Source organism: Biomphalaria glabrata, chromosome 7, assembly GCF_947242115.1.
Source record: "Biomphalaria glabrata chromosome 7, xgBioGlab47.1, whole genome shotgun sequence".
NCBI lineage: Eukaryota > Metazoa > Mollusca > Gastropoda > Planorbidae > Biomphalaria > Biomphalaria glabrata.
Window position 1 is genome coordinate 3,132,167 of NC_074717.1, and position 19,658 is coordinate 3,151,824.

A 19,658-nucleotide genomic window follows, 5' to 3' on the forward strand; every position below is an offset into this window, starting at 1 on the left:
CTGGATGACATTCTTGATTTCTTTCCAAAAGATTTTTTTTTTAATTGACATCAGTTTAATATCCGAACAAGCGAATATACCTTTAAAAGATATAGTTTGAGAAATTGGGTAGGTGTGATTTGGGTGACACATGTCCCCTTGACGCAGGTTAAGTCAAACAAGTGAAAACAGGACCAGCACCGAGCACTGGTCGTTGGCGTCATGCGCCTGGCGATCGTTTCCTTCGGATTTGTCATTACCTGTGACACCTATCCCGCCCCCTCTTTTCTGTGTACTTTTCGCTCCTTGTACATACTTTTTCCTCCACCCTTATTGTGCCATTATCGGTCCGATGCTGGCCCTAATGGTTTAGTAACTGAGATTTTCAATGGGGTTCAATTAGGGATAACACTTATTGTGCCATTATCGGTCCGATGCTGGCCCCAATGGTTTAGTAACTGAGATTTTCATTGGGGTTCACTTAGGGATAACAGTTGTTGTGCCATTATCGGTCCGATGCTGGCCCCAATAGTTTAGTAACTGAGATTTTCATTGGGGTTCAATTAGAGATAACACTTGTTGTGCCATTATCGGTCCGATGCTGGCCCTAATGGTTTAGTAATGTAAATTTTATTGGGTTTCCATTAGGGATTACCATTATTATGCCATTACCATGCAAATACTGGATCCGATGGTTCAGTCATTGAATTTTGACTTACTAAATTAATCCTGTGCACTCCCAGGGGAGCATAGGGCAACATTGGTAGCTGGTTTTCGCAGGGTGTGTCCTATCCAGCTCCATTTTCGTTTTGTGATGTCTTGAGCTATAGGCTCTTGTCTAGTTCTCTACCACAAATAGATAGTAGTTATCTTTTCTGGCCACGTAATTCATAATAGCTGGCGTAGGCATCTGTTAACTGGAGCTTTTCCATAAAATTTTATTAAGGCTTAATTAGGTATAATTTTTTATTGTTTTTCAATGCTGTAGTTGAAACCAATTCATCACTAATGCTTTGTTTTTTCTGCCCATTTTTTCAGGAAAAAAATATTTAGGTATGAGATTTATAACCTTTTACGTAGCATCATACTGATAAATTAGATCTAGCAATAGAATTATTTTGACATAATTGTTTGGAAATTATAATGAATAATTGAATCAGTGCATGATCTATATATACACCTAGCTATAATGTCAACATATAAAGACCCGCGGGTCTTTATTTGCGCATTACTGTCGATATAGTCACTGAGAGTGTTTTGTAAACAATTAAACGAAATAATAATGTAATAAGTAAAGCGAATGTGTCAATGTAAAAATAGTGTGCATGAAGCTATCAAATCAGAATATCTAATAGGCTTAAATCCATTTGTTCAAATTAAAACATTTGCTTGTAGGCCTACATATATTTGATTAAAATTTGAGACGATTAGACTTAATTTTGTATGTTCATGTGTTACAGTACAAAGTAGATCTTTAGGTAGACATAGATCTAAATCTACACTAATCTAGAGGCTAGTATAGAGTTCATTCTGTGTTGCGCATGCGTGACCTTTTTTCATGAATGAATATAGGCCTATCTCAACACAGCTACGCAACTTTTAGCGAACAGCGAACGAATGTATTAAAAATGCTTTAGAAAAACAAATTTTAATGCTAATTTGATTAAAATATGAAATGAATGGACAATAATTAGTATGTTTATGTGTTAAAGCATAAAACTATCTTTGCGAAAAGAAGTTTTATCATCTTAGAGTTCAATAAGAGTTTTAGATCTAGGCCTAGGAATAGACTCAGTTGAGAGATGTTTTAATCACTGTTAATGTGTAACCATTTGGTAATGTCTAATGAAAGGATGTTCGCCAGACATTACCCACGGCCTGCGGGCCTAAGTTTGTGTTTACTAATCTAGTGGATTGGATTTAGATGTATTTTAAACTTAACTAATGATCCTTTCAAGTTTTTTCTCTTTCGCTACGAAAATAAAATTAGGTTTGCGAAAATGGGATTACCTGAAGCCGATACATTCATATCTATTAAAAACGAAAAGAGCGATAGCTTTGTTAAATGAATGGGATTATAAAGTGAACAATTAAACGAAATCATTTTTAGTACGCGATTCATGAATGAATATAGATCTAGGCCTTTAACTCGGCTTCGCAGCTTTCGTAGACGTATGTAGCTTTAGAAAACCAAATTTGAATGTTTATTTAATCAAAATATGAAATGAATGGACTTTAATTAATATATTTATGTGTTTATGTATAAAACTATCTGTGCGAAGAGAAGTTTTATCATCTTAGAGTTGAATTAGAGTTTTAGATCTAGGGATGGGATTATAAAGTAAACAATTAAACGAATTAATTTTTAGTACGCGATTCATTACGGTATTGACTAATGAAAGAATGTTCGTCAGGAAATCTGTAATCACAGATATCAGGAACTAATTTATGTAAAAAATGCTTTTGAAACACAAAATTGAAGGTTAATTTAATTATATAATGAAATCAATGGATCTTCTTTTGTATTTTCATGTGTCAAAGTAAAAAACTATGTGCGTAAAGTGTATTTCTTAAAATTAGATCTAGGTCTAAATCCTTTCTATCTTTTCTCATGTCAACATTGTAGACATGACCTAGATCCATAAAATACTATAGCTGTAATAGAGTCGGACAACTTTATTTTTTTTGAGTGTCTTAAGTTTGTTTTAGGGCTACAATACATACACTAAGGTTTAAGTTGGTACCCAAGGAACATTCCTGCCTAGTTTTATCAAGATTGGTCAAGCGGTTTTGATGTCTATAAGTAACATCCATCCATCCATCCATACATACATACATACATACATACACCTCACATTCTACTTTATAATATAGATATTATAATATGATCAATATCTGAATTTCTGTTCACAGGACTCGAAAAGAGGTCACTGGAAAACCTGAACGGATCCACATCAAGCCAATCAACTAAAAGAGGTTATTATTTAGTTTAAAGGTCATGAGGTCATATCCGGTTAGTTTGTATTACGAGGGATAGTAAATTACAAAGATAGAGTTTCGTTGAATCAACCCCCCCCCCCCCCCCCCAAAAAAAAAAAATAATAAAAAAATGTGTGTTTGCGAATAATTAATTTTAAAAAAGCCAAAAGCCAACACTTAGACTTAAGGAGGCTCTGAGGATATTTGAGAATTCCTCCAGACGCCAAAGATTTGGTACAGTCAAGGGACATAAATTGGAAGAAAAAAAAAATACTTTAAAAAAAAAAAAAGCATAATTAAAATGTTTGTTTAAAAATGTTTTGTTTGTAAAATGTTTTACATGTTTCGGATGTTCCTTCAGAGTTGAAGATAATTACTTCCTAGTCCAAACCTCCCGCAGGACGACGGGGGATGGGAGCGGGCAGGGTTTGAACCCAGGACTATCGATAAGTCCGAACGACAGTCCAGCGCGCAAACCGCACGACCAATTTGGATCAGTCATGTAATTAAATTTTGTAATAGATCTTGACTAACAATAACACATGTCTGCTATTACAAATATTTGTACCCACTGTTTTCTTCTAGATTTAAAAGGCTTATCATTGGAATATTATACATTGTAGTAAATATATACATTCGATTAGCTTAGCCATTTTCACAGCAAAATGCGGAGAATGGGGCGGGGTCAAAAAAACAAATTCTCTTTTTTTTTAAATCAGAGACCCATTAGTTATTAATAAACAATCACTCTATAGCAGGGGTTCTCAACCTGTGGATCGATTGACCATTTGCCAGGAGTCGCTTAAGACCATTGAAAATATGGATTGTTATTGCCTACTCTTCTATTGCTGTATGTGTGTGTGTCAGGGGGGGGGGGTCGCGGCAGAGTTGGGGGGGGGGGGGTTGTAAAAAGGGGTCGCCGAGCTTAAAAGGTTGAGAACCGCTGCTAGACAGACTTAGACTCTTTAGGAGGTATGGTCGTTTTAAAATGTATTTTTATGTCTTTCTTGAAACTATTGTTGTTGCCAATCTTCTTAGACATAAATTTTCCTTTTTTTTTTTTCAGGGGTTAAAAAACGCCACTGGCAAAGAAATCCAGAAAGTTCTAGTGGTCAAGCGAAGTTCGTGTCCAAAGCGTCATTCGCAGTTATTGTTCTTGGTCTTCTTGTCCAACTATTCAAGCGCAGACAACTACATTTGTATTAATTCCACTGAAAAAAGTCTTTTTGTTTCATGAAAATTATTTTTTTAGAGTTTTTCTTTTTAGCGGTCCCGAAAAGAGAATAGATAATGTCAGTTTTGTGAAGTCTGTCTGTCTGTCCGTCCTTCATAAATAATACTTTTTTTTTTTTATTAAAAAAAGCGTATACAAGGTATAATTGTATCAATTAGTTAAGATCAGTAAATGTAATTAAATGATGAATGTGTTGATACAAATAACAGTATGTCTGTGCGATTAGATATATTTGTACCAATTGTTTTCTGTAGCACAGAGTCCTGCTTGTAGCTTTCTCAATACGCTACGATCAGTTGCAAAAATGGAAAGGAAAGAGGGGGGGGGGCAGAAAGAAAGGAATAACTGGGTGAATTTTGCCGTAATCGCTTTTAAAAAGCATTTTTTTAAAATCCTAAAAGCTATTAAAATAATTTTTCGTCAAAAGACTGGAAACCTTAATAAAAAAAAAAGTAACAAAAATTATGGGGAATGATATGACCAAATTAATATGCGAGCATTACGATTTGCAGGATTTATACAATAAAAAAAAGTCTCAGACCAAAAAATATCATAAATAAATAAAAAAGTACACAAATAGTCAGATAGTTTTAATAATAAGAGAACCAATACTAACCTAAAGAGATGTCTACAAGCGAGACATGAGAACCACGGGCATCGACCAAAGTATGTGGGAAGAGATAGCCCAAGACCGGACAGCATGGAGACAGACTGTCCGTGCTGGTACGAACTTCGCCGAGTGCAAAAGAATCGAAGCTGCATCAGTCAAGAGAAAGAAGAAGAAAGCTGCCCTGTCAGCTAGCCCTAAGTCATATGCATAAACATGCACGAACTGTGGCAAACTCTGCCGCTCTAGAGTCGTCTTGATCAGTCACTCACACCAGATTCTGCCCCGTCTCAAGACGAAACCCAAAGCCATTGATTCACATGGGGTGCATCCATTGTCTTCCGAGACATAAGGAGGCATAGATTTTAAAATTAAAGCGGATAGTTGGGGGGAGGGAGAGAATAGTGAAATTCGAATACATGGGGCGGTCAAAGTTATAAGTAGGAAAGCAAGGAAGGGGGTACATGGCAAAATTAACAATATAGAGCCTGTAACCAAATAAAACGGGCGTAGCCGGTGGGTAATGCTAGTAATATATAATAATATTAGCTGGGTGGACTCAGGGGCGCCCAAAGATCCCGAAAAGAGAAATCTCAGTCTTCAACAAGATTCGAGCCCGGGTCCCCCGATTCGGAAGCCAAGCGCTTTACCACTCAGCCTGTGCGCCTCTTTGCAACACCAGTACACAACATGATCTGAGTTAACTCTTTCTCTCCGTAATTGTTTACCACATTCTGGTGGAATCAACGCTGGTATCGTCAGTTAGGAGAGAAAGAGTTAATATATATTTTGATGGAAGATTTGTTTTATTGTTAGCCTAACCTGGTTTATGAAATAAATGCTTGGACCCCGAGTGCTCTAAGTTCAGTGGTTTGTGTAATAACGAGAAGAAATCTACGTCAGGTTACTACAATGTATTCAATCTTCGACGCCCACTGTTCCATACACAAACAAAGGGAATGTCCATAACAGCGCTTCGCTATCCTGATGATTGGGACCTACTAACTCTCCAGCTCGAGGTCAAGGAATTTGCATACGCTGCCGCTTCTTTTTGGGAAGCGTGGTCGAGAGGCTAAGTGCGCTTGAACTTGGCTTGTCTTGGCTACCTAGAAGGAAGCTCGAGGTTCGACACCCGACTCGGGCAGAGTTGTGTTTACTGAGCTTCTTAAAGGCAGCACGGAAAACCAACTCCTAGATACCCCCTCCCCCCCCCCACTGGTCCACAAATGAGATTGGACCAAAGCGCTCTAAGCTAGCTATAAGCATGAAAGTAGCGCTATATAAAAGCTCTAATAATAATAATGTTGCAGAAGTCACCCAATAAAACCTACCCGGCCCAAAAAGATCGCCGTGAATGGACACCTCCTTAACATGGTAGACCACTTCCATATCTAGGAAGCATAGGCTCAGTGCTTTTGGACGCCTCCAGGCTAGAGTTTGGCGGAATTAAATCGCTCCACCTGCATCCACACACAAAAAATCAGTGGTTCTCTCAATCCTTCTATATGGTAGTGACTTGGGTATTATATAAAAAAAACTACTAGGGACTACTTCAACGTTCAAGTAAAGATTCTTGCGCTTCATTATGGGCGTTCAATGGCAAGACCGCACTACAAACAGCGATGTCCTTGCGCGGCATTTGAAAGTGTAGAGGGACTTCTTATGGTCTGACACTTACACTGGGCAGGGCACGTATCCCTTATGGGGGACGAACGTATGCCAAAAGCAGTTGTTTTTTTTTTTTGTTTTTTTTTGTGAGCTAAAAGGTGGTCGACGTAAAAGAGGTGCCCAACGGAAACACTTTTAGGACCAGCTTAGGTGCCAACTTGCTTTAACTGAAATAGAAGGGAGTCCCTGGTTGCAGGCGGCTTCAGGACGAGACAGCTGGAGGTCACTTAAAAAAGCTGCCGATACACAATTTGAGACAAGAAAATCTGCTGCCGAGGACAGACCTAAACGGCGAAAAGAAAATCTAAATCAACCATCGGCGGACAATGTTTATACCTGTGCTGGTTGTGGCAAAGTATGTAGGTCACAGCTGGGGCTGCGTAGGCACGGGAAATGCTGCTTTCCTCCTTAATCTTCGGATTCCAAAACAAGCCAAATTATCATTAGGTCATCGAGTGTCTCTGAGTTATGTGTTTTATATAATAGATATTTGGCCCTCGAGCGTATACGAGTTGAGTGTTTTATGTAATAAATATTTGGTCCTCGGCTGTCTTCGACGACCTAAACAGATGAGTCGACAAATTGCGTTTCGACTTGTGGTAGGAAGAAATGAGCTGGTCGTAGCGACCTCGAGAGGACAAGATGACCCAAGCTGTACAATGATGTTCATTTGTAGATAATGCTATTCTTTATTCTATCACACGCGGGGGATAACGTAAGCCGTAAGAAAGAAAATATCTCTATTCATAAAGATAATCAGTCTTTTTAAAACCTTAATAGCTTTCCATTGTACAGAACAGAAAAACTACCTGCAGTAATGCGCAGCGGTAGACACCCAAGCTGTTTCTAAACTTGAGTCAGTAACCTAACTCAACGTTAGTAATAGCAAAATAGAGAGAATAAGCTTACATTTAAACTCTTAATTAATATGTCCCCCACAACAAAGCCTGAACTAACATTAATGATAAACTTGAAACATTAAACTTAAGATAGGTGATAAAGTACTTGCATGCCTACACAGTTAACTGTGTAACAGTTCCCGCTTTAGACCTTGCGATCTATAGAGCAGAAAATGTTAAAGTCATCTGTTTCTTTGGCCAACAGTTAACTAGCAAGGTGTCATGTGGCCAGCACAACAACCAAACGCTTTTTGCTTTTCCCAACTTAAGTCAGTTATCCATTAGAGTTGGGTGGACCCAGGGTGTCCCTAAAAAAAAATCCAGAAATTCAAAATCCATGTCTTAACCAAGATTTGAACCCATGACAGATTGTATTTTCTAATAAAAGTGTTCTTTTGTAATTTCTAAAAGTGTTCTTTTGTATTTTCTAAAAGTGTTCTTTTGTATTTTCTAAAAGTGTTATTTGTATTTTCTAAAAGTGTTCTTTTGTATTTTCTAAAGGTGTTCTTCTGTATTTTCTAAAGTGTTCTTCTGTATTTTCTAAAGGTGTTCTTCTGTATTTTCTAAAAGTGTTCTTTTGTATTTTCTAAAGGTGTTTTTCTGTATTTTCTAAAAGTGTTCTTTTGTATTTTCTAAAGGTGTTACTCTGTATTTTCTAAAAGTGTTCTTCTGTATTTTCTAAAGGTGTTCCTCTGCATTTTCTAAAGGTGTTCTTCTGTATTTTCTAAAGGTGTTCTTCTGCATTTTCTAAAGGTGTTCTTCTGTATTTTCTAAAGGTGTTCTTCTGTATTTTCTAAAAAAGTTCTTTTGTATTTTCTAAAGGTGTTTTTCTGTATTTTCTAAAAGTGTTCTTTTGTATTTTCTAAAGGTGTTCCTCTGCATTTTCTAAAGGTGTTCTTCTGTATTTTCTAAAGGTGTTCTTCTGCATTTTCTAAAGGTGTTCTTCTGTATTTTCTAAAGGTGTTCTTTTGAATTTTCTAAAGGTGTTCTTCTGTATTTTCTCAAGGTGTTCTTCTGTATTTTCTAAAAGTGTTCTTTTGTATTTTCTAAAGGTGTTCTTCTGTATTTTCTAAAAGTGTTCTTTTGTATTTTCTAAAGGTGTTCCTCTGTATTTTCTAAAAGTGTTCTTTTGTATTTTCTAAAGGTGTTTTTCTGTATTTCCTAAGGGGGTTCTTCATTTCTATCGACATCTTCCAGTACAACACTAATGAAATACATTTACTGCTCGCTTCCCTCCATGTCAACACGAGACATCCCTCCCTTCTATTGTTACCTGTTTACTTTTCTTTACAGGGGAGGGGGCTGTAGTCTAAACTTGAGTCTCATTTTAGACATGAATACATTCAATAATTGAAGGTCAGAAACAGCAGTAATGAAAATTTCCCCTTTCAGACTTTGCGATCTATAGGGCAGATGATGTAAAGGTCACCTGCTTCTGTGGCCCACGGTTAACGAGGGTGTCATGTGGCAAGCACAACGACCAACCGCCTTAACGTTTCTCCAACTAATGCCAGGTACCCATTAGAGCTGGACTCAGAGGAGCCCTAAAGATTACGAAATTAAAAATCCCAGTTTTCACCCATATTCGAACCCGGGACCCCCCGATTCGGAAGCCAAGCGCTTTACCACTCAGCCACTGCGCCTCGGTACACAACAGCAGCACACAACATAATTTGAGTTGAAAATTATTTTGATGGAAGATTAGTTTTATTGTTAGCCTAACCTGGTTTATGAAATAAATGCTTGGACCCCGAGTGTCTCTACGTTCAGTGTTTTCTTGTTAGCCTAACCTGTTGTATGAAATAAATGCTTGGACCCGAGTGTCTCAAAGTTCAGTGTTTTATTGTTAGCCTAACCTGTTGTATGAAATAAATGCTTGGACCCGAGTGTCTCAAAGTTCAGTGTTTTATTGTTAGCCTAACCTGTTATATAAAATAAATGCTTGGACCCCGAGTGTCTCAAAGTTCGGTGTTTTATTGTTAGCCTAACCTGTTGTATGAAATAAATGCTTGGACCCCAAGTGTCTCAAAGTTCAGTGTTTTGTTGTTAGCTTAACCTGTTGTATGAAATAAATGCTTGGACCCCAAGTGTCTCAAAGTTCAGTGTTTTGTTGTTAGCTTAACCTGTTGTATGAAATAAATGCTTGGACCCCGAGTGTCTCAAAGTTCGGTGTTTTATTGTTAGCCTAACCTGTTGTATGAAATAAATGCTTGGACCCCAAGTGTCTCAAAGTTCAGTGTTTTGTTGTTAGCCTAACCTGTTGTATGAAATAAATGCTTGGACCCCGAGTGTCTCAAAGTTCAGTGTTTTGTTGTTAGCCTAACCTGTTATATAAAATAAATACTTGGACCCCGAGTGTCTCAAAGTTCAGTGTTTTGTTGTTAGCCTAACCTGTTATATAAAATAAATGCTTCGACCCCGAGTGTCTCTTTTAAGTTCAGTGTTTTGATGTTAGCCTAACCTGTTGTATGAAATAAATGCTTGGACCCCGAGTGTCTCAAAGTTCATTGTTTTGTTGTTAGCCTAACCTGTTGTATGAAATAAATGCTTGGACCCCGAGTGTCTCAAAGTTCAGTGTTTTGTTGTTAGCTTAACCTGTTGTATGAAATAAATGCTTGGACCCCGAGTGTCTCAAAGTTCGGTGTTTTATTGTTAGCCTAACCTGTTGTATGAAATAAATGCTTGGACCCCAAGTGTCTCAAAGTTCAGTGTTTTGTTGTTAGCCTAACCTGTTGTATGAAATAAATGCTTGGACCCCGAGTGTCTCAAAGTTCGGTGTTTTATTGTTAGCCTAACCTGTTGTATGAAATAAATGCTTGGACCCCAAGTGTCTCAAAGTTCAGTGTTTTGTTGTTAGCCTAACCTGTTGTATGAAATAAATGCTTGGACCCCGAGTGTCTCAAAGTTCAGTGTTTTGTTGTTAGCCTAACCTGTTGTATAAAATAAATGCTTGGACCCCCGAGTGTCTCAAAGTTCAGTGTTTTGTTGTTAGCCTAACCTGTTGTATGAAATAAATGCTTGGACCCCGAGTGTCTCAAAGTTCAGTGTTTTGATGTTAGCCTAACCTGTTGTATGAAATAAATGCTTGGACCCCGAGTGTCTCTACGTTCAGTGTTTTCTTGTTAGCCTAACCTGTTGTATGAAATAAATGCTTGGACCCCGAGTGTCTCAAAGTTCAGTGTTTTGTTGTTAGCCTAACCTGTTGTATGAAATAAATGCTTGGACCCCGAGTGTCTCAAAGTTCAGTGTTTTGATGTTAGCCTAACCTGTTGTATGAAATAAATGCTTGGACCCCGAGTGTCTCTACGTTCAGTGTTTTGTTGTTAGCCTAACCTGGTTTATGAAATAAATGCTTGGACCCCGAGTGTCTCAAAGTTCAGTGTTTTGTTGTTAGCCTAACCTGTTGTATGAAATAAATGCTTGGACCCCGAGTGTCTCAAAGTTCAGTATTTTGATGTTAGTCTAACCTGTTGTATGAAATAAATGCTTGGACCCCGAGTGTCTCTAAGTTCAGTGTTTTGTTGTTAGCCTAACCTTTTTTGTTTTTGTTTTACAGCGCGTGCGTGTTCATGTAATCTTCAGTTCGAATACTTCATTTGTTGATCTTTTTTTTTGTTGTTGATAATTGACACGACAACGTGCTGGTGTCTTGGTGTTCTGTTGACAAAGACTTGGACACTTGTATTTTTTTTTTTTTTGTTCGGCGCCTCCTCGTTGTGTACTTGTGTAGACGAGTCTAATGGGATGTAACACTCAAATAACCTTATCTTATCTTATATAATACAGACGTTACAAAGACGAAAGGCCAACAATATAGACATACTAGACCACTGGCGGATCCAGGGGGGGGGGGCGGTAGGGGCGATTGCCCTCCCCCCCCCCGCACTCGGCAGACCCATCCCCCCGAAAGGTGGACGAATTTTAGTAAAGAAATCACACAATTTGTATACGAATTTATCAGATATGTTAATAATATATACTTATTATTTTTAGATTATTTCGCCCCCCCCCCTCTAGTATGTTGGCCGATTTGGTGGGATGGGGAGGTGGCGATGGCATCAATTCCGCCCCCCCCCCCCACCATAAACTTTCGAGTGGGGTGGTGGTCCAATTTATTTGTAGAAATCACAGATTGATAACCGAATCAATTAAATATTTATATAATTAAAACTTAAAACTTGTTATTGATATTTTAACCGATCTTTATAATATGTCGTTCCCCTGTTAAACGATTGGGTGGATGAAAGGAGGGGTGGGGGGCGAATACATAGGCATGTTTGTAACTTTTTTTTTTGTTACAGAACTATAATTCAAAGCTTTAAACAAATAATTTCGGAAATGGGAGGAGAATTTAAGTGAGCCATATTTGACTATTCTGTTTTAAAAGGTCATGTTTTCGTCTGGAAAGGGGAGAGGGCGGTAGAATGAAAACGAATTAATCCTGGCTCCTTTTTTTATAATTTCTGCTAATGATTGCATTTGGCATTAAAGATGGGGGTGGAGAGACTCAATATAAGAATTTAATTTATAGCATATATAAATTATATTAGTCACATATTTTTTTTAAATTTTGTAATTTCTAAACTAAAATACAAAAAGAAAAAAGTATTAGTTAGTCCGATGGGCGGAAGGTGGTTGCATGTATCGCCCCTTCAAACCTGGTACAACCTTTTTTCATTTTATATTTCACTAATGATAAACTTTGAGATCAGAGTCTGTGTGCGACATAATATAGAAATAGGTTAAAACATCAATATGTACCTTATATTATGTAGATATTCAGCTAATTTTGTTCACAAACTATAATTTCTCCCTAAAAATAGGACCGCCCCCACTCAGAGGGCTAGAGCGGGGAGGGCAGTGGAAGCAATCGCCCCCCCCCCACCTCACCGAATCGGCTAAGATAGGACCGCCACCTCCCCATTCCACCAAATCGGCCAACTTAATAGAAATAATCCAAAAAATAGGTTGAAATATAAATAGTTAGTATATAGTATTAACATAACTAATAAATTCGTATACAAATTGTGTGATTTCTTTACTATAATTTGTCTGCTCCCCCCCCCCCCCGGGGAATCGGCCCTACCGCCCCAACCCATGGATCCGCCAGTGATCTGTGATGAACAAATTTATTTATTGAATCCACTCTGGATATTAATAGTTTTTTATTTAAATAAATGTCCGTTTTCATAAAAAAAGCTTAAATTTGGAAAAAAACTTAAATTATATCTTGTTGAACAAAGTCTTTATTACTACGTATTTTATATAATATAAATATAATATGCATATGTATTAACTGTCTGACCACTATAACATTTGTTATAAGGACTTTGCTGGCCTAATAGATTTGCTTCGTTTCGGAAATCTTCAGATTTATTTTTGTTTTCTTTTGTTATCGTTCATGGATGTATAACTTCGCCATCTGCCGGTCCCAGGTGAAAAAGGAGGAGGGTTTGGCGTGGGGCTAGCGACCACACCCTGTAAAACCACAATTGCTACAGAAACGGCAAACTTGACACGCATGGATGTATAAATAGTTTTGTTTTGTTTAGAAGTGAAGTATCGGGATATAGAGCTCATGAACGACCTGGTTTCATTGCTAATGAGACCGGCTTGCTTGTAACAGTTTGACTTCAATGTTTCAACACCTATTCAAAACTTGAATTTTGACGTTGTGTATGAATTTAGTTTTTTGGCAAAACATGTGGCAGCCCGGACTTGGCCCGTGGGCCGTAGTTTGCCCAACAAAAGCTCTAAGGCCTTAAGAACAACGCAGTTGGTTCAACAAGAGTCACCCATGCCACTTTCGGTCATAATAGGCCATTGTCTAACTTTAGTCATAAATATATTCATACCTGGAAGGACCAAAAATAAAACAACAACAAACAGCCCAGTAAACATGTTAATTTTTTTGTTAAAATACATTTCACAATATATAGAGATACTAGACCACTGGCGGATCCAGGAGGGAAAGGGGGGGGGGGAGGTAAAGGCGATCGCCCCTACTCGGCCGACCCTTCCCCCTAGAGGGGGGTGGACAGATTTTAGTAAAGAAACCACACAATTTGTATTAGAATGTATTAGATATGTTAATAATATACACTAATTATTTTTAGATTTTTCGCCCCCCCCCCTCTTGTATGTTCGCCGATTTGGTGGGATGGGGAGGTGGCGAGTGGGGGGGGGGAGGTACAATTTATTTGTAGAAATCACAGCTTGCCCTAACCACTTAATGAGGTTGTAACAGAGCGTCGCATGAGGTTTGCGGGACAAGTTCTCCGACAAAATAAATTACGCATACTGCGGGTTGCGATGGATTTGATCAATCGTACTTGGACTAAAGGGGATTTCCCCAAGGCTTGGCGAGTGGCAACGATTGTTCCCCTGCTCAAAAAGGGGAAAATCCCAAATCGTGCAGAAAGCTACCGACCCGTCTCGTTGACGTCCAACGTCGGGAAGGCGGCCGAACGCATGGTCAACAGAAGGCTCACATGGTTTCTATAAAGGAAGGGTCTCATTGCTCCTGAACAGGGCGGGTTCAGGAGGCAACGAAATGCGATCGATCAAGTGACGTTATTCATGCAGAAAGTGGCGGATGGCTTCCAGTGGGGCAACACAAATCACCTGGTCAGTCGACGCTAGCGGTATTTATCGATCTCAAGCAGGCCTACGACAGAGTATGGAGGCCCGGCTTGTTGTTAAAAGTAATGAACTTAGGTGTCGGTTCATATATGCTTAGGTGGATCCAAAATTTCCTCACGGAAAGAACGGTACAGACTCGTGTTGGTAAGCACTTGTCGAGGAAACTTCCACTTGAGCAGGGGGTGCCGCAGGGATCGGCACTCAGCTGTACGCTGTTTTTGGTCTTTATCAACGACTTGCCGGCTCTTTTGAAATGTCAGAAGCTGTTGTTTGCAGATGATATCGTGTTGTGGGAGTCAGGGTGAGACCGTCAACAACTCATTGACACTCTCCAGCAGGCATTAACAACTATATCCTGCTATGCCAGAATGTTGAACCTTGAGGTAAACCACTCGAAGTCGGTTTATTCATGGTTTACGCTGGGCCGTGATATATTGAAGGAACCTGTCGAGCTTAGAATGGATGGCAAGATTCTGGAATGGGATAAAAAGCCCAAGTACCTTGGAGTAATTCTCGATCAGAAACTGACTATGTGCGATCATATCAAGCAGGTAAAGGAAACAGCTTCCGAGAAGTTGAATATCGTAAAGAAACTAGCTGGAACGAAGTGGGGAGCGAGAGCTGACGTGCTGAGAGGACTGCACATGGGTGCAGTACGCTCTCACATGGACTACAGTCTTCCTGTCCAGGTCTGGGCTTCGCAAACGACCTTAGCAAGCCTAGATGCTGTTCAGAACCAAGCCTTAAGACTAATCTGTGGAACCTTTAGGACAACGCCAATTGCCGCTGGCGAGATTATGGCAAACATCCCACCGTCGAAATTGCGCAGAGAACGAGCCGTCATACTAGCTCACGAGAGATATATGCGGCTGGAAGATGGATGCTCACTAAGAAGTCTGGTCGACAACTGGGAGGGTAGGAGACGCCTCAAAAACCGGCCTTGTTTCATGCATGTGGCACGCGGGTTGGTCAGAGAGGCGAATCTGCCGGTGGAGCGGGCTGCTCTATCCCCGTCCGGTTCTATCTTCCCGATGGAGGCTCTCGGCATGCCGACGATACGGAAGAGCCTACTTGACCCAGTGGTGACGAAGCAGAGTCCTACCACACGGCTACTACAAGCAGCCAGAGAGACTATCGCATCATATCCAGCCGGAGTAACCACCATCTACACAGACGGTTCTGTGCGGACGCTCGAGGGAACTGTGAAAGCTGAGTACGGAGCGGTAGTTCGACTCTCTGGCAATCCCGAAAGTGACGAGCTCAGTGGATCCTGTCAGCAGAAAAGCAGCCTCGAGGCTGAACTCGAAGCAATGTTCCAAGCACTGGACTGGGTGGCTACGATGGTACGTAACGGGACTGCGTCAGCGCACGACATAGTTCTTTTCACGGACTCGGTGGCCGCACTGGAGGCCATAGAACGGCTGGATGAAGGTGCTAGAAGGGCATGGGACGTCCTAACGGTCGGAGGGCGTCTCCTACGATTCGGCGTGAACGTTACTTTGCAATGGGTGCCCGCCCATTGTGGGGTGGTCAGCCACGATTTGGCTGACCAGCTCGCGAAAACCGCGGTCGCAACGGCGCTCGAAAATGATGAACCGTACTCATATGAAAGTGTACGATCCCTAGTCAACCAGCGCATGTTGACACTTTGGCACGACGGCTGGGATTCTTCGGACAAGGGGCGTGAGCTTTATCGGGCAATGAGGAGACCAGACAGAAGGGATGCATGGTGGCAACTTAATCGTGCGGAACAGGCAGTCCTAGCCCATTTCCGAGTCGGACATTGTCCAATTGGTGCTTACCTCGGACGATGGAAGGAGAACTACGACACACGGTGTCGCCATTGCATGGAGGACGATGAAACAATAGACCACATTCTTTATGAATGCAGAGTTCTGCACGAAGGACGATTGGGACAAGGTATAGATAGAGAGAATACTGGTTCATGTACGACACAGAGGCTGTCCTTGTACGGGGATAAGGCAACCTTAAGACTCACTGCTCGCTTCCTCTCACGTGCTCTAAGGGAGTAATTCTCAGCATGTTTTTCGTTGTCAATGGGGTTTCTGACTCGGCAGGAGTTTGACGAATAAATCGCTCCGCCTGCCTACAAAAAATCAATGTCTACCAAGCGGTGGTTCTCTCAACTCTTCTATAAGGATCTGAGACAAAACAATGCCTTGTTTCATTTTTTTTTAATTTCATGACATTTTTTGTAGTGTATCATCACCATCATCAAACTCCATTAGAGTGAGGGCTTGAGAGGCTCAAATCCTCTCTTGCAAAAGCCCTGGACAGAAACCCTGCTGTCTTGTGTAGTGCATAAATGTCGCCATACAGGTCGAGAATTTGGGTTTCCCAGACCTGTCGAGACGGAGATCAGCAAGTCTGGGGCAGTCAAACAGAATATGAGGCACAGTTTCCGCTTCTTCCCCGCAGCGGGGGCACCGTGAATCGAAATTTGGCCATAGCCGCGAGAAATATGAGCCAACAGGACAATGGCCTGTCCTGCACTGTGCTATAATAGCTTGCTCAGGCCTGGACAGCCTCCACCACAGGTAAATGTGGTCATGGCGCCTCATGCGCTCCCAGACTCCACGGGCTTTTTGGGACTTGTCCCAGCACTCAAACCACTTTTCCATTGCTGTTTTTTTGTATTATAGCCAGGGCGTGATGAAAGCTTACAGCCTGATCAGTGGGTGGAATTTGCCCTCCCTGGTGGGCCAAAGAGTCTGCGATTGTGTTGCCAGTCACACCTATGTGACTCGGTACCCACTGCATTATTACAGGGGTGCCATAGCGTTGTTTGATGTTATGTGAAGCCATGATGACAGTGTTGATATTGGGGGGCCATGGTCCGGGGCTTTGCAAAGCCTGTAGTACAGATTTTGAGTCAGTGACCACAACAATCTGTGTTGCCCTCAAATGTCCCTCGCCGAGTTGAGAGTCAATGACTTCTAAGGCTTCACAGACTGCCATGGTCTCCGCATCAAAACTGCAAACACTACCACATGGTCCAAAGATTTTGACTGTGTAAGAGCCAAGAAAGTCGATGTAGGCTCCATAGCCTGCTCTTCCAGAATCTATTGATGCCGACCCATCAGTGTATGCAAAAAATAGCACTGGGCTTGAAGGTATATTTTGTAGTGTAAGATCTCCATGTCAAGCCTCGATATAATATATCGAGGTCTATGCTTTAAATATTTCCTACTACTATTAATCTTTTTACAAAATGTTTCTTTCTACAGCATTGGTCCTTGAAGGTATTTATTAAATTAGCTTAAATTAAATTATTATTCATTAAATTAGTTTAATATATTGAGATAAATCTGCCAAACTATTACATATTTTAAATTTAAATTTTACATTTAAAGGAAATGAATTCTCAAAGACATTTTTTAAAAAGTTTAATGGACGATACATTATTATGGAGTTATTAATGTATTAATTAATGAATATTTATTTTATCTATCAACACAAATCAGAAGTATACCTCTATTTAATATATAGTACATTTATTTATAAAAAATATAAGATCTTTTTAATGTAAGATCATTTTAATGTAAGGTGTCAGCGCTAGACAGATCTTAAGAGTGGAACCCCCCAGGGAACAAGACGTAGAGGAAGACCAAAAAGAACATGGCATCACAGTGTACTAGATGACGCCGAGAGGACCGGATTGGTCACACTAGTAGAAAAGATACTAACAACATCTTTTACACGTGAACAATTTGAAACCAACAAGCGACGAATAAAACCGTAGATTTGAATAGTTACAAAACACGGCAGCCTTCGATATTGTAGACGAATAAAACCGTAGATTTGAATAGTTACAAAACACGGCAGCCTTCGATATTGTAGACGAATAAAACCGTAGATTTGAATAGTTACAAAACACGGCAGCCTTCGATATTGTAGACGAATAAAACCGTAGATTTGAATAGTTACAAAACACAGCAGCCTTCGATATTGTAGACGAATAAAACAGTAGATTTGAATAGTTTAGTTAAAAAAACACGGCAGCCTTCGATATTGGAGACGAATAAAACCGTAGATTTGAATAGTTACAAAACACGGCAGCCTTCGATATTGTAGCTATGACTTGAAATTCAGACTCCAGAAAATTGAAAAAAAAAAAAGGTTTTAAAAAAGGCTGTACGGAAGTCGTCTATTAGAGAAACGTTTCAATCGTATAGATCCTATTAGATTACGGACGTTACTTCAAAAAAGAAGAGAATAACTCATTTTATACATCAATTTAGTCAAGCGTGTTAATCAGCGACTTAAACTCTGCTAAGTCGTTGGTTTACTAGGCTGATTCAGGCAACCCATTCCATTCTGTAACGGCAGAAAAGAATGAAGTTTATGAGAACTTTTACGAATTTGTTCCAGCTTATGGAACAAGAAATGTGCCTCGTCCTCTATCTCTATAGTTCACCCCATTTCAGCCAGGTTTTTAACAAAGTTTTTAATTTTTACTTGTCCCCACATACACACTGACTTTAAAAGTGAGATAATCCATTTTGTTCACTTTATTTGATTCTTGCTATCTTCCCCTAGCGAATAGAAAAGAACGAAATAGAATAGTGAAAGAGTTATCCGACATTCTCGACATCTGAAGGGAGTTAAAAAGTGCCAAACAGTTGCGCATGCCAAGTAAGCGTTTCTGATGACTTCACCTCTCCTAAAATAATTGTTTTGATTTTTTTTTTAAAGTTACATAGTTTATTGTTATATTATTATTTAACCCGTGTATTAAAATGTGAATAAACAAAGTGAGACTTAATGAGTAGTTGTGTTGTATATGTGGTGTGCTGTGGTGTGCTTGCTGTGGTGTGCTGTGGTGTGATTGCTGTGGTGTGCTTGCTGTGGTGTGCTTGCTGTGGTGTGCTGTGGTGTGCTTACTGTGGTGTGCTGTGGTGTGCTTGCTGTGGTGTGCTGTGGTGTGCTTGCTGTGGTGTGCTGTGGTGTGCTGTGGTGTGCTGTGGTGTGCTGTTTTGTGGTGTGCTGTGGTGGGCTGTGGTGTGCTTGCTGTGGTGTGCTTGCTGTGGTGTGCTTGCTGTGGTGTGCTTGCTGTGGTGTGCTGTGGTGTGCTTGCTGTGGTGTGCTTGCTGTGGTGTGCTTGCTGTGGTGTGCTTGCTGTGGTGTGCTGTGGTGTGCTGTGGTGTGCTGTTTTGTGGTGTGCTGTGGTGGGCTGTGGTGTGCTTGCTGTGGTGTGCTGTGGTGTGCTTGCTGTGGTGTGCTTGCTGTGGTGTGCTTGCTGTGGTGTGCTGTGGTGTGCTGTGGTGTGCTGTGGTGTGCTTGCTGTGGTGTGCTGTGGTGTGCTGTGGTGTGCTTACAAAATATATACTACCCGCACGCCTTGACCAAATCTTGCTTCTGGAAAAAAGATGATAAGGGCGAGAGACTGAGGTCGACGTCTTGCCTGTTGCCAGGGGCGAAGCTAAGAATTTTCCATCGTAATGGAGCCTAGGGAACTTAACTTCTTTGGGGGCTCCGGCATTTTCCGTAATATTTAATATAAAAAAAAAACACTCATTTGGGGGCCCCTCAAGTCGGGGCCCGGGGGAATTTTCAAACTCTCCTCCACCACTCTAGCTACGCCACTGCGTGTTGCGCGAATCCTCCTCACTTTAATCAAAATTTTCAA

At 40.4% G+C, this 19,658-nt stretch overlaps 2 protein-coding genes across 3 annotated transcripts in view; both read right to left on the minus strand.

Annotated features, from left to right (window-relative positions):
• The window catches only part of LOC106067795 (uncharacterized), a 262,134-nt gene that overhangs the window by 78,377 nt on the left and 164,099 nt on the right, over positions 1 to 19,658 (minus strand). The window lies entirely within an intron of this gene.
• On the minus strand, positions 18,791 to 19,511 carry LOC129927314 (sialidase-like). The gene is made up of 2 exons (XM_056035783.1): positions 19,492 to 19,511; positions 18,791 to 19,322 (listed from the first exon to the last, which is right to left on the minus strand). Exons 1-2 carry the CDS (start codon positions 19,509 to 19,511, stop codon positions 18,791 to 18,793), a joined length of 552 nt encoding a protein of 183 aa, XP_055891758.1.